This window comes from Triticum aestivum, chromosome 2B (assembly GCF_018294505.1).
Source record: "Triticum aestivum cultivar Chinese Spring chromosome 2B, IWGSC CS RefSeq v2.1, whole genome shotgun sequence".
NCBI lineage: Eukaryota > Viridiplantae > Streptophyta > Magnoliopsida > Poales > Poaceae > Triticum > Triticum aestivum.
In genome coordinates, this window is record NC_057798.1 from 440,061,624 (window position 1) to 440,086,458 (window position 24,835).

General features: G+C 44.9%; 1 protein-coding gene across 1 annotated transcript; it reads left to right on the top strand.

Annotated features, from left to right (window-relative positions):
- The first annotated feature begins 11,447 nt into the window (after window positions 1-11,447).
- LOC123045334 (protein LAX PANICLE 2) lies at window positions 11,448-24,449 on the top strand. The gene is made up of 4 exons (XM_044468333.1): window positions 11,448-12,488; window positions 12,769-12,819; window positions 13,063-13,135; window positions 23,676-24,449. The coding sequence occupies exons 1-4, from the start codon at window positions 11,758-11,760 to the stop codon at window positions 23,838-23,840; spliced, it is 1,020 nt and encodes a 339-aa protein (XP_044324268.1). The 5' UTR covers window positions 11,448-11,757; the 3' UTR covers window positions 23,841-24,449.
- Window positions 24,450-24,835: the final 386 nt, after the last annotated feature.

Here is a 24,835-nt window from a genome sequence, read left to right on the forward strand (position 1 = left end):
TTAACTCGCGAAATCTTGCTTCATCCAAGGGCTTCGTGAAAATATCTGCAAGGTTATCATGAGTGTTGACATACTTGAGCTCGATCTCTCCTCGCCTAATGTGACCCGGATGAAGTGATACCGAATCTCAATGTGTTTCGTCTTGAAGTGTTGCACCGGGTTGAGAGAAATCTTGATGGCACTTTCGTTGTCACACCAAAGAGGCACTTTGTCACAAATGACACCATATTCCTTTAAAGTTTGCCTCATCCACAAGAGTTGTGCACAACAACTACCGGCCGCCACATATTCTGCTTCGGTGGACGAGAGAGACACACAACTTTGCTTTTTGGAAGACCAACTCACCAAAGAGCACCCAAGAAACTGGCACCCTCCGGAAGTGGACTTCCTATCCACTTTGTCTCCCGCCCAATCGGAATCCGTAAACCCTCCAAGCTTGAAGTTTGCCCCTCTTGGGTACCATAAGCCAAAGTTTGGGGTATGAGCCAAATATCGAAAGATTTGCTTGACCGCCACATAGTGACTTTCCTTCGGTGCAGCTTGAAACCATGCACACATCCCCACACTCAACATGATATCTGGTCTAGATGCACAAAGGTAAAGCAAGGAGCCAATCATGGAGCGATATACCTTTTGATCCACCGCTTTACCATTGGGATCAATGTCAAGTTGGCACTTGGTGGGCATTGGAGTAGAAGCCGGCTTGACATCACTTAACTTGAATCTCTTGAGCATGTCTTGAGTGTATTTGGCTTGGTTGATGAAGGTTCCTTCTGTTCTTTGTTTGATGTCAAAGCCAAGGAAGAACTTTAACTCTCCCATTGAAGACATCTTGAACTTGGAGGTCATGAGAGCGGCAAATTCCTCATTGAAAGCTTTGTTAGGAGAACCAAAGATAATGTCATCAACATATAGTTGGCATACAAACAACTCCCCTTTGACCTTCTTAGTAAAAAGAGTGGGATCGATTTGTCCTACTTCAAATCCACGATCTTGTAACAACTCGGTAAGGTGGTCATATCACGCACGTGGGGCTTGTTTAAGGCCATAGAGTGCCTTATCGAGTTGATACACATGATCCGGGAAGTAGGGGTCCTCGAACCCGGGGGGTTGCTTGACATAAACCAACTCATTAATGGGACCATTAAGAAAAGCACTTTTCACATCCATTTGTTGCAACTTAAAGTTGTGATGGGAAGCATAAGCAATCAACAAACGAATGGATTCAAGACGAGCAACGGGAGCAAAGGTTTCACCGTAGTTGATACCCTCAACTTGGGAGTAGCCTTGTGCTACCAATCTTGCCTTGTTGCGAATGATGTTCCCATGAGCATCTTGCTTGTTCTTGAAGATCCACTTTGTTCCAATGACGTTGTGGTTCCCCGAAGGTCTTGGCACCAATCTCCACACCTTGTTGTATTCGAAGTTGTTGAGTTCTTCATGCATGGCATTGAGCCAATCCGAGTCTTCGAGCGCCTCATAGACCTTATGGGGTTCAACACAAGAGACAAACGCATGGTGTTCACAATAGTTTGCTAACTGTCTATGAGTGCTTACCCCCTTTCTTAGGCTTCCAACCACATTCTCCATGAGATGACCTTTGGTGGTGAGTTTGGAAGCAATCTTCGCGGCACGACGCTCCAATTCCTCCTCGGATGTCGAAGGAGGAGGGTTCACTTGATCATCTTGAGCGTCGTCATGAGCTTGTTCTTGATCTTGAGCTTGCTCATGATCTTGAACTTGCTCGAGGGGAAGAACTTGACCTTGGGCATCATGAGGAGGTCCATCACCATCTTGTGATTGATCTTGCCCTTGGTCTTGTTCCTTAGGTTGAGGACCTTCACTTTGTTCTTCGGAAGCGTGTGGGTCTTGGGGAGGTGATGGCTCCACTTGAGTGGAGCATTGTCCTTCTCCTTCAGCCACAAGGGGTTCCTCAATGGGTAGGATATGACCAATACCATTCTTCTTATGGCTTGGGGAGGAATTTCATCACCTACATCACAAGTACCACTTTACTCCACTTGGGAGCCGTTATTTTCATCAAACTCTACGTTACACATCTCCTCAATGAGTCCGTTGGACTTGTTGAGAACACGATAAGCATGAGAGTTTGTAGCATAACCAACAAATATGCCCTCATGAGCTCTAGCTTCAAATTTAGACAAACGAACACCTTTCTTGAGAATGAAACACTTACACCCGAACACCCGGAAGTACTTGAGGTTAGGCTTGTTCCCGGTGAGTATCTCATACGTAGTCTTGTTCAAGCCTTTGCGGAGATAGAGACAATTGGATGCATGACAAGCTGTGTTGATGGCTTCGGCCCAGAAGTTGTATGAAGACTTGAACTCCGCCATCATGGTTCTTGCCGCATCCATCAACGTCCGGTTCTTCCTTTCCGCAACACCATTTTGTTGAGGGGTATATGGTGCAGAATATTGATGCTTGATCCCTTCATCACTAAGAAACTCATCCAAGGTGTAGTTCTTGAACTCGGTGCCGTTGTCACTTCTTATTGTCAAGATCTTTGCATCGTGTTGACGTTGAGCTTCATTTGCAAAGTCGATGACGGTTTGTTGAGTCTCACTCTTCCTCTTGAAGAAGTATAACCAAGTGTATCTTGAATAATCATCCACTATCACCAAGCAATACTTTCTACCCCCAAGACTATCAAAGGATGGGGGCCCAAAGAGGTCCATGTGGAGGAGCTCCAAGGGTCTCTTCGAGTAGATGATAGTCGTGGGAGGGTGAGCCGTCTCATGAAGATTTCCTTCGATACAAGCACTGCAAACACGATCTTTGGCAAAACTAACATTCGTTAGTCCATGAACATGGTCCCCCTTGAGAAGACTTTGCAAAGATATCATATTGACGTGGGCTAAACGGCGATGCCAAAGCCATCCCACATCAACTTTAGCCATTAGGCATGTCGCGGTCTTAGTGGGTTGCTCCGAGAAGTTAACCACATATAGACCGTTCTCGACATGCCCAACAAAGGCTACTTTAAGAGTCTTGCTCCACAAGAGGGCCACGGTATCAATATCAAAGAAGGTGGCAAAACCCATGAGTGCGAGTTGACGAACGAAAAGTAAATTGAACGCGAGGAACTCAACAAGCATGAATTTCTCGATCGTTAGATCATGAGAAATGACAACCTTGCCAAGACCCAATACCTTAGAATGTGAGGCATCACCCCATTCGACATTGGTGGGCATAGATGGGATATTGTGCACGTCCACCACCAAGTCCTTGCTCCCGGTCATATGATTTGTCGCTCCACTATCGAGCAACCATGATCCCCCACCGGAAGCAAACACCTACAAGAGATCAATGCTTGGTTTTAGGTACCCATTGAGTAATGGGTCCTTTGATGTTAGTAACAAGGGTCTTAGGAACCCAAATAGACCATTCAATGTACTCATAAGGAGAACCAACAAATTTAGCATAAACATGTCCATCACTAGCACGGCACAACACATAACAGGGGTTAAAGTCGCCGGCTTTGTTGGGAGAGATGGCGTTGCGCTCTTTGGCTTCACCACTCTTCCCATTGTTCTTCTTCTCCTTAGGAGCACCTTCTCCCTCCTTCACAAAGGTTTGCGTGAGCGGAGGAGGTCGATTTGTCTTGCTCTTCTTCTCCTTGTTCTTCTTCTTGTTCTTGGACTTGGGTGCGAACCCAACTCCCTCCTTGCCCACAACTTCCTTTTGATTGCTCAAAAGGTCATTTAGGTTCTTATCGCCTTGTATGCATGACACAAGACCTTTCTCGAGTTGTTCCTTCAACTTGGCATTTTCCTCCACAAGATGCACATGCTCACAACATGGGTTAGTAGCATTTGCATTATCAATTACGACCATGTGAGGAAATGTGGCCTTTTCCTTGGTTAGCTTAACTTGGAGTTGAGCATGAGACTCCTTGAGGGTGGCATGAGCACCTTTCAAGACCTTGTGGGCCTTGTCAAGTACGTCAAACTCCTCTGTGAGTCTAACATGATCAACCCCAAGTTTAGCCTTCTCGGAAGCTAGAACACGAGACACAACAAGAGCATGATCAAGATCTTTCTTTAGTTTAGCATGACCATCGTTGTGTGACTCCTCAAGAGCCAAACGATGCCCATGCTCTTCCTCAAGAGCATTAGAGAGATCCGATATCTCATCGGCATAGTCACGACTATGACTTTCCATCTTAGTGATGGTTTCTTCATGAGCCTCGATCATGTCATTGGCTTCACCAAGTTGTTCCAAGAGAGCAACGAAGTGCTTCTTGGATTTTCCTTTGAGCTTACTCATGAAGGACTCAAATTCATTGATCTCCTCATTAGACCCCTTACCATTATCAAAGTCATCCGTTGAAGGAGGGTTAGGAATAATGGTGGTTTTGATGTTGGGGGTTACCTTGTTGGTGGCCTTAGCCATGAGGCACTTGGCGGTGATGTTCTCGTTAGGTGCATCGAAAAGAGACACCCGAGGAGTTGAGACAATGGCAACGGATGCCATGGCCATTGTTTCACCATCTTCATCATCATCGTCATCCTCATGGTATTCTTCTTGAACCACCAACCTGCGAGGAGGAGTCTTCTTGGTGAAGTTGTTCTTGTTTGGGAAGGACTTGGCTTTGTCTTTTCGAATGAACTTGCCACCATTGTCTTCCCGCTTCTCGTAAGGACAATCCGCAACAAAATGGCTGACATTGCCACAGTTGAAACAAGTTCTAACTCGTTGCTTCCCCTTGAGGCCACTTGAGTTGTTCTTGTTGAAGTTGGGTCTTGTAGTCTTCTTACTCCAAAACTATCTTGAGGCAAGAGCCATGTGCTCATGATAATCATACTTCGTGTCCTCGGGGTTGCTCTCCTCATCTTCCTCTTCTTCTTCTTCTTCCACACTAACCTTGGCCTTCAAGGCAAGATTTGGCTTCTTTGCCCTTTGGGAACGGAGCACCGCATTGTCGGCGGTCTTATCCAAGATGTTCATTGCAACAAACTCATCCAACACTTCACCAGAGGTCATGGAGTGAAAGCCCGGTCTTTGGCGGATGACGAAGGACATGGCCTTGTTGTAGGACATCATGGCCTTGAGGAACTTGCGCTTGATCCAGTTGTCATCCGTGTCCTTGCTCCCATGATCTCGGAGTGCGACCACAAGTTTGGTCACTCTTCGAAAGAGCTCACGAGGTTCTTCATCCTCTTTCATTGCAAACTCATCGGCTTCATCTTGCACCACTTCATAGTTGGAGCGTTGAATGCTAGCACTTCCTCGATACATACGCTCGACACACTTCCATGCTTCTTTAGCCATGACATGAGGTCGAAGATGAGGGAGATCTTCGGGAAGGATAGCATCTTGGATGATGAAGAGAGCACTCTCATTGAATTGATTGTCCACTTCTTCTCGAGGGGTGAAGTTGCTTGGATCATGAGGATAGAAACCTTCTTCAATAATTCTCCAAAGGTTAGTATTCACATGTTTTAAATGACGCTTGAAGCGATAAACCCAAGAATCATAATCTTCATTTTTCACATATTTAGGAGGAGGACCGGCATGATTCAAATGAGTAGAGGGGATCGGTCCTCTATACACCGGGGGTTCCACATGGGCATAGATGCCGGTGCCATTTCTACCACTAGTAGACGGACTCTTTTCACTATTAGCTTCCCCCTTGTCGGGGTTAGCATCCGTCACCTTGTTAATGGGATCACCCACTTTCATTGGCGAGGTAGATAGTTTGAGTCCCTCTAGGAATTCAGAAAACATGCTTTTAACCTCGGCCGTCATGGAGGTTTTCAATGTGTCTAAAGCCACATTGAATTCCTCACGAGAGACCGAGGTTCCCCCTTCGGCCGAAGACGAGATGGGATTCACACCGGAGTGTTCCTTCGCACCGTCGTTGACGTCAACCATACTCTTCGGACGGCAAAGTCCTTAATAAAGAGACGAGGCTCTGATACCAATTAAAAGGATCGATATGGTTGACTAGAGGGGGGGGTGAATAGGCAACTAACAATTTTTAGACTTTTCTTTAACAAATTAAAACTTGCAATGAAATAGGTTGTCTAGATGTGCAACTACGTGGACAACCTATATGATGCAAAGACAATAAGCACATAAGCAAGCAATGGATATAACTCAAGTAAGCTTGCAAAAGTAAAGGGACAAGATAACCAAGAGTGGAGCCGATGGAGACGAGGATGTGTTACCGAAGTTCCTTCCTTTTAAGGGGAAGTACGTCTCCATTAGAGCGGTGTGGAGGCACAATGCTCCCCAAGAAGCCACTAGGGCCACCGTAATCTCCTCATGCCCTCACACAATGCGAGATGCCGTGATTCCACTATTGGAGCCCTTGAAGGCGGCAACCGGACCTTTACAAACAAGATTGGGGCAATCTCCACAACACTTGGAGGCTCCCAACAACACCACGAAGCTTCACCACAATGGAGTATGGCTTCGAGGTGACCTCAACCGTCTAGGGTGCTCAACACCCAAGAGTAACAAGATCCGCTAGGGATAAGTGGGGGGAATCAAATTTCTCTTGGTGGAAGTGTAGATCTGGGCCTTCTCAACCAATCCTGAGCAAATCAACAAGTTTGATTGGCTAGGGAGAGAGATCGGGCGAAAATGGAGCTTGGAGCAACAATGGAGCTTTGGGGGAAAGAGGTAGGTCAACTTTGGGGAAGAAGACCCCTTTATATAGTGGAAAGAACAATCCAACCGTTATCCCACTTACCAGCCCCGCACAGAGCGGTACTACCGCTGGGGAAGGGCGGTACTACCGCTCCGGGCGGTACTACCGCTCGACCCAGTGGTATTGCCGCGCTGCCTGGGGCCTTGACCCCAGGGCGATACTACCGCCAGGGAAGAGCGGTACTACTGCTCCGGGCGGTACTACCGCTTAGACCCAGCGGTACTGCCGCGCTGCCCAGGGCCCTGTCACCAGGGCGGCACTACCGCTAGGGAAGGGCGGTACTACCGCTTAGAGTGGTACTACCGCCCCTACTACCTCCCTTAGTGCCGCAAAACCCGACACGAAAAATTCGTTCGAGAATCGAGGCGGAAGTAGCCCAGACGCATACCGGTACTATGGCCGAAACACCCAAGCGGTACTACCGCTCTGAGAGCGGTACTACCGCTATGGAGTTTTGGCGGTACTACCGTTGTGGACGCGGTACTACCGCTAGGGGAAAGCAGAGCATAGTAAGGGGAAAACAGCAGCTCCAGAGATGCGGAAGGAAAGACGACAGGTGTGATAATGATGTGTACGTGTGATTCCACCCAAGTCTTACCAAAACGGATCCCCTCTTGATAGTACGGTGACTCCTACGAAACTAGTCCACCAACAACGAAACGAAGGAGCTACACTGTCTTGAATTACAACATCGAGGGGAGGAAATCATCTTGTGCCAATGGATGAATCTCTGAAAGAACTAACGCACATGATTAGTCCGCACAAGCATTGTCATCAATCACCAAAACATATTGGGAATAAATATGCCCTTACAGCAGTTCTATAAGCCCATAATGCATCATCTAGTTTCTTAGACCAATTCTTCCTAGATCTATTAACAGCCTTTTGCAAGATTAGTTTTATTTCTCTATTACTTAATTCTACTTGACCACTAGACTGAGGATGATATGGAGATGCAATTCTATGGTTAGCATCATACTTAGCAAGCAATTTACGGAAAGCACCATGAATAAAATGTGAACCACCATCAGTCATTAAATATCTAGGGACTCCAAACCTCAGGAAAATAACTTCTTTAAGCATTTTAATAGAAGTGTTGTGATCAACACTACTAGTTGGAATAGCTTCTACCCACTTAGTAACGTAATCAATAGCAACCAAAATATGTGTGTACCCATTAGAGGAAGGAAAAGGTCCCATATAATCAAATCTCCAAACATCAAATGGTTTAATAACAAGTGAATAATTCGTAGGAATTTCCTAACGTCTACTAATGTTACCAATTCTTTGACATTCATCACAAGACAAGACAAACTTACGAGCATCTTTGAAAAGAGTAGGCCAACAAAAACCAGATTGTAATATCTTGTGTGTAGTACGGTCTCCCGCATGGTGTCCTTCATAAGGCTCGGAGTGACACTTTCGTAGGATTTGTTCATGTTCATGCTTATGTATACAACATCTAATAAAACCATCTACTCCTTTATAAAGGTGTGGGTCATCCCAAAAGTAATGTATTAAATGATAGAAAAACCTTTTCTTTTGTTGCTATGTGAAACTAGGTGGCATAAATTTAGCAACAATATAATTAGCATAATCTGCATACCTAGGAGTACTACGAGAAGCATTTATGACAGCTAATTGTTCATCAGGGAAGCTATCATCAATAGGTAGTTGGTCATCAAGAATATTTTCTAACCTAGACAAGTTGTTTTCTATGGGGTTCTCAGCTCCTTTCCTATCAGTAATATGTAAATCAAATTCTTGTAGCAAGAGAACCCACCTAATGAGTCTAGGTTTAGCATCCTTCTTTTTCATAAGGTACTTAATAGCAGCATGATTAGTGTGGACAATTACTTTAGAATCAACAATGTAATATCTGAATTTATCACAAGCAAACACAACTGCTAAAAATTCTTTTTCAGTGGTAGCATAATTTCTTTGAGCGCTGTCTAGCATCTTACTAGCATAATGGATAATGTTTAGTTTCTTATCAATTCTTTGTCCTAGAACAGCACCAACAACATAATCACTAGCATCACACATAATTTCAAAGGGTAGGTTCCAATCAGGTGGTTGAATAATAGGTGCAGAGATTAAGGCTTTCTTCAGTATTTCAAAGGCCTCTAAACAATCATCATCAAAAATAAATGGAACATCTTTTTGCAAAAGATTAGTAAGAGGCCTAGAAATTTTAGAGAAGTCTATAATAATTCTTCTATAGAAACCAGCATGACCAAGGAAACTTTTTATACCTTTGAAATCTTTAGGACACGACATTTTTTCAATTGCATCAACTTTAGCTTTATCAACTTCAATACCTCGTTCCGAGATTTTATGCCCCAAGACAATATCTTCATTAACCAAAAAGTGGCACTTCTCCCAATTCAAGACAAGGTTAGTTTCTTCACATCTCTACAAAACTCGATCAAGGTTTCTTAAGCAATCATCAAAAGAAGTTCCGTAAACGGAAAAATCATCCATGAAAACCTCAACAATTTTTTCATAAAAGTCGGAGAATATAGCAGTCATGCATCTTTGAAAGGTAACAGGTGCAATGCATAAACCAAAAGGCATATGTATATAAGAAAAAGTACCGAAAGGACATGTAAAAGTAGTTTTTCTTGATCCTCTTGTGACACAGGTATTTGGAAAAACCCAGAGTATCCATCTAGAAAGCAAAAATGTGTATCTTTTGATAGTCTTTCTAGCATTTGATCGATAAAAGGTAGAGGATAATGATCTTTCCTAGTAGCCTTGTTTAATTTTTTAAAATCAATTAGCATTCTATAACCTGTGATAATTGTTTGTGGAATAAGTTCATTTCTATCATTGGGAGTAATAGTAATACCTCCCTTTTTAGGGACACAATGAACAAGACTTACCCATCTACTATCAGAAATAGGATAGATTATACCTGCTTCCAGAAGCTTTTATATTTTATTTCCTACCACTTCTTTCATCTTAGGATTTAACCGTCGCTGGTGATGAACAACTGGTTTAGTATCAGGTTTCATATTAATCGTGTGCTGACATAGAGTGGGACTAATGCCCTTAAGATCATCAAGAGTATATCCAATAGTGGCACGGTGCTTCCTCGGACTTTTCAATAATCTCTTTTCTTCATGCTCTGAAAGGTTAGCGCTAATAATAACAGGATATATCTTCTTTTCATCAAGATAAGCATATTTCAATGTATCGGTAGTTGTTTAAGCTCAAACACAAGATCACTCTTGGGTGGAAGAGAATCTCAAGAGTTTCAATAGGCAAATTGTGTTTCAAAACAGACATTTGTTTAAAGAATATCTCATCTATTTTGTTTCGTTCATTCATATGCATGTCATTTTCGTAGTCCAACAAATATTGTTCTATAGGATCAGTAGGAGGCACGGCAATAGCAGCAAGACCAATAATTTCATCCTTACTAGGTAATTCTTTCTCATGGGATTGTCTACGGAATTTGGAGAAATTAAACTCATGAGACACCTCACCAAAACTTACACTAACAATTTCTTTCTCGCAATTTATCTTAGCAATAACTATATTCAGAAAGGTCTACCAAATATAATGGGGCAAAAATCATCTTGTGGGGAACCAAGAACTAGAACATCCGTAGGATATTTTATTTTCCCACACAAGACTTCAACATCTCTAACAATCCCAAGTGGTATAATAATGTCTTTATTAGCAAGCTTAATAGTAACATCAATATCTTCTATCTCAACAGATGCAATATCATTCATAATTTCTTGATATAAAGTAAACGAGATTGCACTCACACTAGCACCCAAATCACATAAGCCATGATAACAATGATCTCTTATTTTAACAGAGACAACAGGCATGCCAACAACAGGTCTATGTTTATCTTTTTCATCAGGTTTGATAATTCTAGTAGCTTCATCACAGAAATAAATAGCATGCCCATCAATATTTTCAACCAAGAGATCTTTAACTATAGCAAGATAAGGGTTAGGCGGAAAGAACTATGTTTCATTTTTAGGGAGCCTTCATCGACTTTCCTCATGAGCATGACACAAACCTTAAAAACAAAAAACAAAAACACCTAAAAACGAAGTAGGAGCCCTCCCGCCGATAAGGGCGGGTATCCTTCGCGCCTCTATAGAAGACAAGGCAAATCGGCGGAGGCCACAGGAGGCAGGGTAGCCCTAGACGCGTTTGGGGCGTCGCTCGTGGATGAGGAGGAAAGTGTTTCGGCATAGTTGCTAAATAATGTGTTATACTATAAATCAGCGAGAATTTATATGGATCGGAGTGAGTACAAGTATTGTAAAAGAAATTATGATTTCTTAGTAAGGACGGTCATTTGCACATTTTGTTTGAGCGCTCACAATCTTTGGCTAATTTTGGACGTGCCGCCGTGGCTCGGCATGCAGAAGCCAGTGCAACCGCGCAGAAACCCACACGGAAGCTTTAGGCAGGGCGGCGCATGTCACGCACCGCATCGTTTAGCGCTGTAGGGTAAATCATGCCACACCACACGTACTGCCGCGCGGGGCCCGCAGCTCACGACCGCTCTTTCTTCCAAAAGAGCCCCTGGATGACTGGGCTATTCGCCTAAGCAAACCCGCGGTTAAATATCTGGAGCTTCTGTTCTTTTTGTCCCTGCGACCGCGAGGACTCAAAAGTTAAAAAGGATATAGAGAGAGAGAGGAGCGGCCCCCTTTCTCTCTCTAGGACGGACGACTCGACTTGCCCGGGTTTTCTCTCTCTACCCCCTTCTGAAACTATTTGATCTCCGATCGACCGAGGTCTCTCTCTCCGCCCCTCTTCCTTTCCGCTGCCTCGTGCCATGCTGCTACGGCTCCTCCTCTAGCTACTTCTCCTTGCGTGCCTGCCTACCTAATACTCTCTCTCCCTCTCTCTCTCTCTCTCTTCGTCATCTTCTTCCTCCGATCTCCTGTGGCCAAAGGTACGTGCCTCGCGCGTGGCGACGTCGTGTGTGTCGCGCGCGCGTGAGCGCGTCTCGGTCTCTCCGACGTTCTAGCGAGAGGCGGGGGTGGCGCTGGGCCGGGCCGGGCCGGCCGGGTGGATGGAATGAACCGGCGGCAGCCCGGATGGTCCCGGCTCGGAACCTGCAGCTCCTCCGCGACGCGCATGGCACGCCTTTCATCCGCGACGTCGCCGCCGGCGTCAACGCTCTGACGGCACAGCCGACGCCGAGGCCGAGCCACCACATGGCCCAGGAGCCCATTAACCAGGACCCGTCAAAGCCGCCGCCGCCGCAGGAGAGGCAGCAAATGCACCAGGAGGAACGCCGCGGGGAGGCGCTAGTAGTGTTGCCGCCGCAGCAGCCCCATCCCGCCGGCACAAGCGGCAGTAGCAGTGGCGGCAGCAGCAGCAACGGAGGCGGCGGCGCCGGGGGAGGGGACTGGTTGCGCCTCGGCCTCGGCCAGGCGTCCCCGGGCCCCAGTGGCGCAGCGCCCGACATCGATCTCTTTGCGGCGGACCGCGCGGGGACGGCGGGGCCGCGGCAGGAGATGCTCCCGGGCATGGACATGCCGCCCGGAGGCTTCCTGCGCCCCGCCATGCCCGGCATTCCGCAGGCGTCGTTACAAATGTCCGTGCCGCGCGCTGGGCCACCTTGGCTGCCGCCTTGGAGCCACGCGGCGCAACAACCGCAGCTGCTTCTCCCGTTCGGACACCGCGGGCTCTACGGGCCTGGCTCGCCGGCCGCGGGCCCCTCCGGCTTCGACACGACGAGGGTTGTGCTGCCTCCACCGGCGGCCACCGCCGCCGCCGCCGCCGCCGCCGGAGTCTGGTTCGTCTTTCAGGCCGCGCCCCACCAGTGAGTGCATACACGTCCTGCCACTCTCTGCGACTGCACTAGCTACATGGGTACACGCGAGCATTTCATGTGTTCATCGCCACTTACTCCTCCTCATCCTACATATTTCACTCGCTGCATGCCAGTTGATTAATTCGTCCTTGAATGATCAAACACTGCAAATGCAGCGCCTTCATCTGCACGTTCTTAATCATTCTTGCTTCGATTCGTGTTGTTTTGCTAGGAGGACTAGGTGTCGGTGTTTTATTGACTTTGATTTTTGGCCTCTTGATTTGTGCAGAGGGAGGGAACCGTTCTTGCCTCAGATTCCAAGAAGCTACTTAAGAATCAAGTAATACTCTACAACCCTCTCTTTTTTTCTTTCATCGTAATCTTATTCTGTTGCTTCGATTAGTTGCCTCTCATCCTGCATTTGCATATTCTTTATGCGCCTCCAAATCTGCGAGGCTATGAGATGTATTAATTCATCAAAAAACATGGTTCAGATATAATGTGGTTTGTGCTTACTGCTGCGCGCGGCGTGGAAAATATGCGAATTTAACATGCGATTTCCTTGTATTTTGATAATTTTCAGAGATGGGAGGGTGACAGTTAGATTGTTGATCAAGTACCTGGCTAACAAGCTCGGATTGGAAGACGAATCAGAGGTATTTAAATATCAGCACAAGTCCGATTAATATCCGTTTATGTACTAGTAGCATTTTGCATTTTATTCTTCTTCCCCCCTTCTCCGGTCTTTTGTGTTATGGTGAACTTCTTTAATTATTTTTATTACTGCCAAGATGCATTGTTTTCCCCTTTGCTTTTTCCAACATCGGTGATGAAAGGAACATCAGAGCTAGAAAAGAGACTAGTACGTGTACGGTACAGATGTAGGTATAAAGAAAATAACATTAGACATATGCTTGCACTCCTGAATGAAATATATAAAATATTAATCAAGCATGACATTAAGGGTCCTGTGTGTGCTTGTTCCTATTGTAGGTGAGGGGTGTGTGTCTTGGGTGGCACATCATCCCCTCACCACTTGACAAGAACTCCTCCATCGGAGAGAGAGACGCAAAGAGGGACTAGTGAGAGGTTGTTAGATACTAGTCTAGATGGTTAGTTATATGGCTTGTGATGGAGCTTTACTTGTTTCTTCTTCTTGCTCTCTGTCGGTTCATGCAAACAATGAAGCTGTATATGTATATATATACTCATCTTATATTGTACTTATTAATTATTAATTTATATATTAGGGAGGGAGCCTTGGCTAGGTATCTAACTAGCCTCACTGGGTAGAGCCCTCACAAGCCTTTCTGTTCTTTCTTTTCCTATGCATCCTAGGGGTCAGGATATGGCCAAGGAGCTCATCATTGCCTAAAGCCCTTTCTCCCCAGTGCAATGCCTCAAATGGAGGCATAGGAAGGGCTAGCATGCAATGCATGCAACAGAGGCTTTCAGAGCTATGCTCATATATAGGACACATGAGTAGGCATATATGTGTGTGTACTCCTACATGCATGTAGAGCGAACCTCTTGCTACGGCCTGGCTAGCCAGTGTGTGCGTCTGTGTGTGGGGCCGTGCTTGTGTAAAGCTATAGCATTGTGAGGGAGGGAGGGAGGGAGAGGGTCCGAGGGAGAGATAGATGGTGCATGCCCTAGAGAAAGAAAAGGGTTCCTTCACCTACCATGCATCACTGAAAGCTATGCACCATCCTCACCTCACCATATGGAAGCATCAAGTAGGGCTTTCGAGTGTATGTATGTGTGTGTGCACGAGAGAGAGAGAGAGAGAGAGAGAGAGAGAGAGAGGAAGGTGTGTGCGTGAGAGAGAGAGAGAGAGTGTGTGTGCACACCACAACGTAACGCGCGCGCGCGCACACACACAAACACACACCATTTCCTGCTCCATCACGTACAGTGATGGATCCTTTTCATTATGACCCGAGATCTTGCTTCCTTTTGCACTCGATAGGCCTACCTAGCAAGCCTGCATATGTTCTCAGTAACTGCAATGATATTATAGGCTCCTTTTTGTTCAGGAGTACACGCATATACAAAAAACGCAATATACTCACCATGCAGACCGACCGGCCCTACAATAAATCTTTGGTTTTCTTATCTACATTTCTCCATATGTTAATCTACTCATTTACTTTCCTACCTAGCTACATTGCCTGGCTGTTTCATTGACCAATCTCATGCACAAAATGGCATGCATGCATGCACGGTCACGCAGGAATCTTCTTGCGTATATATACAGAAAGAAATAGTATTACATTAATGATTACAATATGTATCTAGGTAACAATATGTAAGCCGTACTCAATGATGAAAGGATAGCTAACTTTTAAGGTGCCTAATATATAGTAATGTATGATATATTTGTTGCAACAACCTTAGGTGATGCGTGCAGACGTATACTAATATAAATTTATACGTGGAGGGGTACTGGGTATGCATGCATGCGCCTTTCTGTTTGAAGAGTAGACTTCGTTCCTTTTCTAATTCTTTGATCTTGGTACGCAGAAGTGCTACGGTGCATGTACATACGAACCTTAATTACATCAGGATCCCGCTTTTGCTTTGAACTCCAATAAATCGAGGCTTTTATCATGTACCGTTTTATATATTTCTGGGAATTGACCTGCTAACCACAGCAAGGCCTCATGCTATAGTGTCTCCACACCGAGTGCCGAATATGTTTGCTTCAATGGCGTTGCATATACATACAAGGTATAACTATATGTATGATGGGTTTCATATGCACTCACCAGTCACCACTCGGCCAGAAATATTCGCTAATAAGTTTAGTTGGAAACAAAGTGCAATATAGTTTATTGGTTCCAAAATTCACTATAACTTCTTGGGTCTCATAGCTAAATGGGGGTCTACTCCATAGAAGCATATAATTAGGTACGACCAGTAAGTTAATATCTACATGCCAGTACTATAGAGGAGAATATATTCCTTAAATAACTAGCATTAACCGGGGCAATGACGAAAAATAAATTTCAGCTTGATCTGTCATATGCACAACTTAATTATGATATAGTTTTTGTAGTTAAGGTCATGAGATCGACCATGTAGTTGATACCAATATCCTACATCTTTCCTCGAAAAAAATATATCCTATATATCTAAGTATCCCATTTAAATCCGCATGCAAGCCATCCACATCATCAAGTGCATGCAACTTTCCACTTTCCACACATGCAAGCCCTCCACACCATAAAAAAAATCGGCAACAAATAATTAACCCTCAGTGTCCATTTTCCACCACATGCAAACCCTCTGCATATTTTAATTTTATTTTCGACACTTGCATTGCTATGAATTTCTCCAGCAGTGTGCAGGATGTTGTCTAGTTTATTTAGATTGCAAGCTTCACATTCCAGTTTATCTTGTTTATAAAAAAAGTTATAGTATGTAATGCAATAAAATGTTGCTTATGTTATTGGTGGAATAAAGGGAAGACAATTTTTTTGTCTTCTCTTTTGGCAAGCAGTTTAAATGTATTGATGTTTTTGTGAACATTAAGTCTGATCAATTTCTGAGTTCAAGCCGGGCACTTGAACCGAGCTAGTGGAAATGTACATCCACTCTCCTAACCAACTGAGCTATCTTTTGCACACTCACTTATTCACGGAGTACACATGTAATAAGGTTTCTAATTGTTCAAACTTGATTTAAAAGTAAGTTCACTTATCATTGCATATACCTTAAATTAGTTACATAGGACTTTGAAAGGATTGCACACCACATGTAAGAACTATGTAAAACGTAGGCAAATCTTAATTGCTTAACTCTTCTAATGTAAATTCCTGAAATTAGGTCCAGAAATTTAACTAATTGTTTTTAAGCATCAGGCCATTTAAAGTGAGATATTAGAAGGATTGCTAATATTGAATCACCACGACCTGTATAATCACAAAATCAATAACCAAGTATATCATCATGGCTCCCGTCAATCAGCATGCATGCACGCACGATGTATAGTATAGTAGAATGATTGATCAACTGAACATGCAAGTTGGTGTAGGATTTCTTTTTTCATTTTAATTGTCTCCTACACCCTAAAATGGGCCTAGTTTAACCGGCGCCATGGATGTATAACAATTCGTTTATCTTTTGTGCAAAGATGCCATTCAAATAAATATTTCCAGGGTCAACTTTGTCTCTACCAGCCAATTCTTTATAATCGAAACTTTAATGTCAATCAAGGAGGTTCTTTGCTAAAAAGAGGGTGATGGTTTTATCAGGTTAAAACGTGTGTCAGTCTTGAGCAGTGAAAGTTCCCCATGACTAGGGATGCGTGCTTGATTTAACAATCTACACAGAATATGGAATGTGGCCATGCTGCGACTAGGATAATATGTAGTATTAATCAGAGTTTAGTGGCAGCTCTTAGCTAATCAAAAGATTCCATCTGTTGATGGATGCCTTTATATGCTACACATCATGCATGCACCAAATGGCTCCACCACTTTGTATATGCATACGACTCGTACTTTCTTCTTTGTCTTTAGCAGTCTGTTGCTCTTTTCCTCAATTGCTATCTTAGTTGTTCACTTAATGTGACAGGCATCTATAGCCTTCGCTTAAAAATTACTAAAGATATATATAAATATATATATATATATATATGGGGATTGATTGAGAACAAATCCAATGCATCGTGTGTCTCATGTAGACTATGATGGTCAGTGGTTCAGAGCCAATATTGCATTTAGTTCACTTAGTCGTAATTTTGATCTGATCATGTCACCGGTCCATAAGTACTTCGTGTTCATTTCATACGCTAGAAATATGCTATATATTCCTTGATGCATGTGCAAAGTTAAAACTATTTTACTTAGACCATCAACCGACCTTGTGCATGTGCCTGGATGCTGCAAACTAGGCTTGGATTTCTTCATAGTATTTATTGGCGTCATCACCGTCATGCCATCGTCGACCTTACCTCCGTCATGCCATCGTCGACCTTACCTCACGTATTAACGGACTGTGCACCTAGCTAGCTCATGAAAGCCAAACTAGAAATTCTCACGGGAGACAAAGCCTAAGGGGAAGGTAAGATAGCTTAGATATATACAGTAGCTTTGGTTGTGTGGTTAGATGACAAATCGAAGAACCTTATTAAGTGGGTGCACTTGCACTTTGTGGTGGAATATTTTTACACATACGTGCATGCATGTGGCCCCACCTTGGTAGCCAATGAAACAGACCCACCAAATCACCTGTTTTATGCTCGTATGATTGGTTTTGAGAAGAAAAAAAAGAGGAAAATAATTAATGTGCATGGGAGTGGGGCCATGCGAGAAATGCGTGCACAGTAGAGGCTAGAGAGAGACGGCCGGAGAAGTAGAGAAAGAGTGAGGGGGTAGAGAGAGAATAATGCCAAGTTGGTGAAGGGTGAGGCATCTCAATGAAAGTGAAGCAGGAGGAAGGAATAGACGGATGGACAAAGCCAAAAGGACCACTAACTACTGGTACTGCTACGACGCCAACACTAGCTCTGCAATTCCGTCTCATGCATGCATTCCTTGGATCGGACGTGTCGTCCGTAGCAGTAGCAGTAGCTAGGGGGTTAAGGGGGTGTTTGTTTCCAGGGACTTTTTGATGTAAGGATTAGAAAAAGTCCCTAGCAAACCAAACAGGGTGGCACTTTTTGGGGACTTTTTGCTAAAAGCCCTTAGAAGCACCTCCTTAAGAGTCTTTTTCAAAAAGTCCCAGGGACTAGAAAAAGTCCTAGGACTAGAGAAACAAACACCACCTAAAAGACGTACTTTGGAGAAGACCCTCGAAACAAGGAGCGGTGGAGAATTGCACCTTCATCCTAGGGCATCCAAGTATGTACGTAGTATTGATTTCCCACTATTTTATGTCCATATATATATATATATACTGTACTTAACAACACTGGTAGGAGTAGTAATAAATTAGCTGCTTTTAGTTACGCTATGTGTGTAAATTGACAATCATTGGAGGGCTGGAGGGAGTATACTCCTCCCTATTTTTTGCCATGCTTATGGATCGGGGGACCATGTGCATATATGCTAACCCCTTCTGTTCTGGAGAGACTGATTAATTAGCCAGCTAGATTAGAGGGGGTGCAAGTTGAGTTGAATTGATTTTTGGTGTTTTGCACGGGAAGAAATTGAAGCGCCCAACCTAGCTAGTACTACGTACCAATTGTCATTGGGAATTTAATTAAGAGGGGTTTTTTTTAGCAGAGAAACCTACCAACAAGAGCAGAATCTAATAGTTTAAGCACACCTGAATCACTATACAGTGCAGCATTAATTGCATGCACGCACGCCTCGTCCCTCCAACTATTAGCAGCTAAACCAGAGGCGTACTTAACCACTAATCAAGTACGTACGAACCCCACGCATGATTATATTAGATGCCGATGGCTCGAGCGTTAGTTGGAGGGTACTTGTTTGTGGCCATGCTAGAATTATATTCCCTCCCTAGCTAGCCAGCCAGCTAGCGGGGGCAAAGGGTTTATGCATGCCGCCAAGCCTAACAAAAACGTGTGAGCTCCCATATACAAGGGCCACTGGTTGGTTGGGACAGACATAGCACATCAATCAAAGCCAGCAATTCCCTTGCGATATATCATAAAAAGAAGAGTATAGTAAGTAGTATAAGATATAGTAGGAAGTAATATCTGGACGTCCCTAAGTGCTCGACGAGTAGTACTACTACTAGACTGGTAGAGGTAGTCGCTCGTGGGTCACATTGATGTAGCTAGGTGTGCTTCTTTGGGGGCAAAGCTATGGACGTTGGACGTTTGGCCGGCCGCACAAACATACATACATCATGGATCACATGATGGAAAGCCGAATAAGTGCCAATATTTTTATTTACATATATTGTAGTAATATTAGTAGAGGAAACTTATCATGCTCCTGTAGAAAACTACACCAATCCAAAGGAAGACAAATAATTAGAGATCTACACCAATCCAAATGCAGCACATACCCCGAAGCCCCCGCGTCGCCCCCGCTCGGGTGACTCGGGCGGGATCTCGATCCCTAGCCGCCGCCGGTCCCCTCCCCTCCCTTCCTCCCCTCCCTCCGCCGCCGCCGAAGGACGCCGCCGGCGATGGCCCGGGGCTGACGGCGGTGGCGGGGGTCCTCCCTCTTGCCTGCGCCGTGGGGGTGGTGCGGCGCCCCGCGGCATGGGTGGCGCGGCCGATCTGGCCTGGCGGCGCGGCGGCTGCCTCGGCCAAGGGCCGATCTGGCCTGGCGGCGCGGCGGGCCTGCCTTCCGGCGGCGGCGCGGCGGCTGCCTTGGCCAGGGGCGGCGATGGTGGGGTGCGGCAGCCGGTTCGGCCTCGGGCTGCGTGGCGGCGTTCGGCGGCGGCGGCCGGGTCTGCGGCGACACACCATCTGACCTCGGATCGGCGGTGGCGGCATGGAGGGCCTGGTGGTTGGGTCGGCACCATGCGGGTTGTGCCCTCCGGACAGATCTGATCTGGCCGGTGCGGCCTGCTCGTTGTGCGGCGGCTCAGATCGGCGGCGACCCGTGCACACATTATGTGATGGAGGTTCTTCGAGCGGATCCGGGTGAAAACCTTGTGCTCGGCTTCATGCCATGGCCGGCGTTGGTGACACCCTGTTGTGTCATTACCTTCTTGAAGGCATCGCCGTGGAGAAGTTCTAGACCTCTATCCGCTACCTCCGGGGGAAACCCTAGATCAGTTGATCGGATGACGGCGGCGCGTTGGTGTCGTTTCCTCCTTGGGGGCGTCATTCTTGGAGGCGTACACGGGATCGAGGGACCAGCGGGCGCCTTTTTGGTGGAGCGGTGCTTCATCCTTCACATTGATGACGGCGGATCTCGGCGGCGTGGTGCGGTGGAGACTCGGCGCCCGATGCGCGGTGATGGACTCGCGCAGGTGGAGGTAGTTGTCTGGCGTCAAGGTGGCGTCGATGACGGAGTGACCTCACAAGGTAGAAGCCTCAATATCTGCTCTGAAGACGGACATGTGGAAGATGGCGGCGACGACACATGTGAGTGCGTCAGACCAGTTTATGCCCCAGACCCAGTATGTGGCTTGGATGGGGCTTCTGGCTTTGGATGATAGGATTAGGTGAGTAGTCTGGGTATGTGGCCCAGGTAGCACCCCTGCATCATTTGGATAGGAGTAGTGGCATATGTTGTCAAGATGGCGGATTCAGGCATATTGTTGTAATACTTTGTAAGGTCCTCGAGAATAATCAATAAAGTGGCCGTATGCATCTCCCAGATGCAGAGGCCGGGGGTCATCCTCCTTTTCTATAAAAAAAAAAAATGATCGACTACGTTGGTTTCTTGCACGACTGCTAATAAGGCTATGTGCCGATGTAGTGCATGCATGATCATGCATATAATTGGCACGACATGGACAGCTATTATGAACTGGGTATAATGCTGATCATGGCCTCGGGGATTGCAATAATTAGTACTACTGATCTTTGGTCTTTATATAATTCTGCTTGCTGCCAAAGTGTTGGGCACGTCGAATGGCGTCATATATGCACGATCGATTCGATTAAAGATTCGCAGATTGTCAATAGGTGTTCTTTCCTTTTTGTTCTCTTCTTAGTGTGTGGTGCTTGATTAGGTTTCTATATATATTAACCCTTTGTCTAGCTTTGCTGTCTTTGATCGGTAGATGGTTGCATTCTATGTAGAAAAATGCACGCCTGCATGATCATGTGAGACCTAGCACACTACTTCTTGTCCTATTGCTAGTTTGGACTCGCTGGCAGTTTTTGATTGTTAGGAATATCAAATGGACTTGATCCCAAAAAAAAACTCATATATCCTTGTACATTTTTTTGGGTGGATAGTATATTTTGGTTGTTAAAAAAATAAGAGTAGAGCTTTGGAAATGTTTAAATAAGAGGATCAATCTCAAAGCATACAAAATGACTACAGCAGCTCCATAAAGAATTTACGCCTTTTACACACTTCACCCACCATCTAAATATTCGTCCTACAATCCTCATAAGATTGCTAAGATAAGCTTCTACCAAGAATTAGTTAACTATATCCCACACTGAATGCTGAACTCATACTGATTTATAGCTAGGACTTAGGAATGATTTCTACTTGTTGTATACGAAGTTCCATTTGAGACTGAACGCTGCCATTTGAACATCCCCTTAGATAGGGCATAGGGGTCAAGATTCTAGACAGTACCATTTTTTATGCACTTAAATTTTACAAGATCTAGCTTGAGTTGGATTTACAACCATATTCGGCTCTTTTGCCCCATGAGCATGAGAACAGCTAGTGTTGAATTTTTATTCACTATAAGGCCAAATAACTAGATGCTCCGTGTCAATCCTATATCTAGATGTTACTAGATACTATACGCTTATAGTATCTTAACCAATGAAATTAACCCTCTCAGCGAGGTCACAGATGCGCATAGGATTGTCTAGAGGTAGATATGACGTATTTCTTGTATATTTTTTAGTATTAGGTCATGCACTGGACAATTGATGTATTACTTACGTATTAGGTAATATGTGTATACAACACAAATAAGTTGATTTTTTTATTTGCATGTTGTGTACTTCTAGACTCCAAGGAGACCTACATTTAAACACTTAGAGTGTACTAGAGATAGTCAATACATCACGCGTAGGAATTTTTCATTTGCTTCAAATATATATAAATATATAATTTGCATGGAACTATATTATACTACAGTGTTATGGTGGATGTTTCTCATGAACTGAACATAGAAATCTTACTCTCAAGGCTAGATATGAGCGAGGTCAAACATCACTAGAAAGTCCTACATATTGAAACTGACACCTAACGAAAAAACGTAGTGTGCAATGCAAGATTATAATTTTCACCTTGAACTGGAGCGTTGGTTGCTACATGGATTGTCATGGAGAGAGAGGTTGAAGGGTGAGGCTTCTTCAACCTGTAAACATGTGCCCACAAATGAGCCCCATTCATGCATCTAGGCACTGTGCCGCATACTGCCATAAACAAGCCATATCCTTGGGACCAATTTTTATTTCACGAATACGCAAACCTTGCGTATCTTTTCATTGATAGGAGAGTGACATCATAAGGGTTACATCTGCTCACTAAGCCATGTACACAGGATGGCATGGAAATGAGCAGTGGAGCATGCAGAGAAGGGGTTGCTTAGCCCCTCCTTGGGACGAATTATCAGCTTGGTTCGTGATTATTAATTAATTTGAATCACGAGGTCCAGTTTGCGCTCTGTACCATGATCTGCTGTCATTGTCAACAATGTCGGTGGCGCTCTCGCTCTCGGTATCATCTAAAAATCATAATCAAGGGTAGGGCCAGACGTCCTTGTCATGCCATGGAAATGGCATGTTTGGTGGAGAAGCACGGTCAGAGAAGCTGGAATACTTGCACGCTCTTGTTGTTGGGCAGTTTGGGGGGGGGGGGGGGGGGGGGGGGGGGATGGAAGATGAACCATTCAATCAATCAGCATCCTGTGTAAGATTAGGCTCAGTAAGTGTTAAGTTTTGTCTTACTTAGATGAGCACTTGCTTCTAGGACTCCACCCATTGACTTGATGAGCCTGAGGTGATGATTAGTTAAATAAAGTATACGCTCATGGGCACGACAGGTGATAATCAAGGGTTGCAGTAGCTTGGCATCTCAGATCTGTGCAATTGCAATTGCAAGCACGTTTAGTATAGTTTAGCTTTGGTTGGTTGGGCTGGGGCTGGGCATCTCATCTCACATGTGGCCGTGGGGGAGAAGGTAATGAAATGCCATCATCACAAACTAACAGGGGAATCCGACATCAGTATCAGGCATGCATCACTTGGACCTGCCTGCTCTTTTCTGCATTGTACTTGTATTGGGCATCAGCCATGGAATTGCAATTCATGTTTGTGGTTGCACAAAGGAGAAAGTCCCATCACATCGCTATGTTCCTCTAGCCAGAAGCAATGCTATACTTCTTCTCACCTCACTGTAATTGACGCCTTACCTTAAAAACAGTAACAGTAGTTGATGCCCTACTAAACTATTTTGCTTCACTTGTAATCCATTTTGTGTCCTGTTTGTTAATTTGGTCACAGTTCACTAGCATCTAATCCGTGCATCAGTGTGGAGTCATGTGCGCATCATCATTTCGCTTGCCCTATGAACAAAGTTTAGGTTTTTGCTCACAAAGTGAAGAAAATGTGTGTGTTTGCAGGTGGAGATTACATGCCGAGGGCGACCGCTCCTCCCGTTCATGACCCTTCAGCATGTCCGCGACAGCATCTGGTGCCAGAGAGACGCCGTGTCCACATCGGTTGCACCGGACACGTCAACCGCTAACCACATTATGGTTTTGCAGTATGGCAGAAGGCCGCAGTAGACAGTCCCCCCTCCCTTCTGATGTCACTCAGAAAAATGTAGATTCTACCCCCTCTTTTAACCATTTTCCGGCACGGCACAACAGGCGGCATGACGGACGACAATTCCTGACCGCCTGGGCTCGGAGGCTGCTGATGATCTATTGATGAACCACAGAAGAGAAGGTGCAGAATGGAGCTTTTTTTTTCCCTGACAAACGGCGCGGTTATTCATCGGCACACCAGACCAGAGGCTTTTTTTCTTGGTTGGCCACCCCTTTTGTATACAGGCTATGTTTTCTCCAGCGAATCACTAGAGAAAACAGCTTGGAAGCTGCCTGACATGATTAGATCAAATCAAACTGTGAGAGGAAGGGATTTCACTCAAGAGTGCACTTCCAAGCCATTTTGGCCTTCGCTTCACCTGATTTACTAATTTGAGGTTCCAGCTGTCACATTTCGTTTTCCGCTGCCTGCTTCCTTTCTTCGTGTTGGAAGCAGCCAATGTTGCCCTTACTACACTGGGCATTTTTTTTGGTTTGTTCGCGACTTGTCCATTGAAGATCTTACTTTTCTTTTGTTAAGTGGTTTGTGCCACACAACTAATTTAGTTTCTAACATCTTTCACTTGAGAGATTTCCCCTCCTATTGTATCAAGCCCATAAAACTGTACTACTACCGAGCATTATTTATCTCTGATGACAGTCAAATGTGCACGAAGTTCATCCTGCAAGACATTTCATCTCACATGATGCCAGGAATAATCCTTTTCAAAAAAAATGATGCCAGGAATGATGCAGTCTTCCACTTTCTAAAAAATATATGATGCGACCATGCAACGCGAAAACTGACAGTAACACCCAAATCACACCATGTATAATTTCTGAAGCCTGAAGTGAGTGAGAGAAATTCACAAAACCTTGAGCTACCCTAACGAAACAAATTGCTAGCTTTTGGCTCCGGCCGGGGCCGGTCAAGGAGCAGGCCAACAAGTAATAGAACAAATTACAGCAGGCAC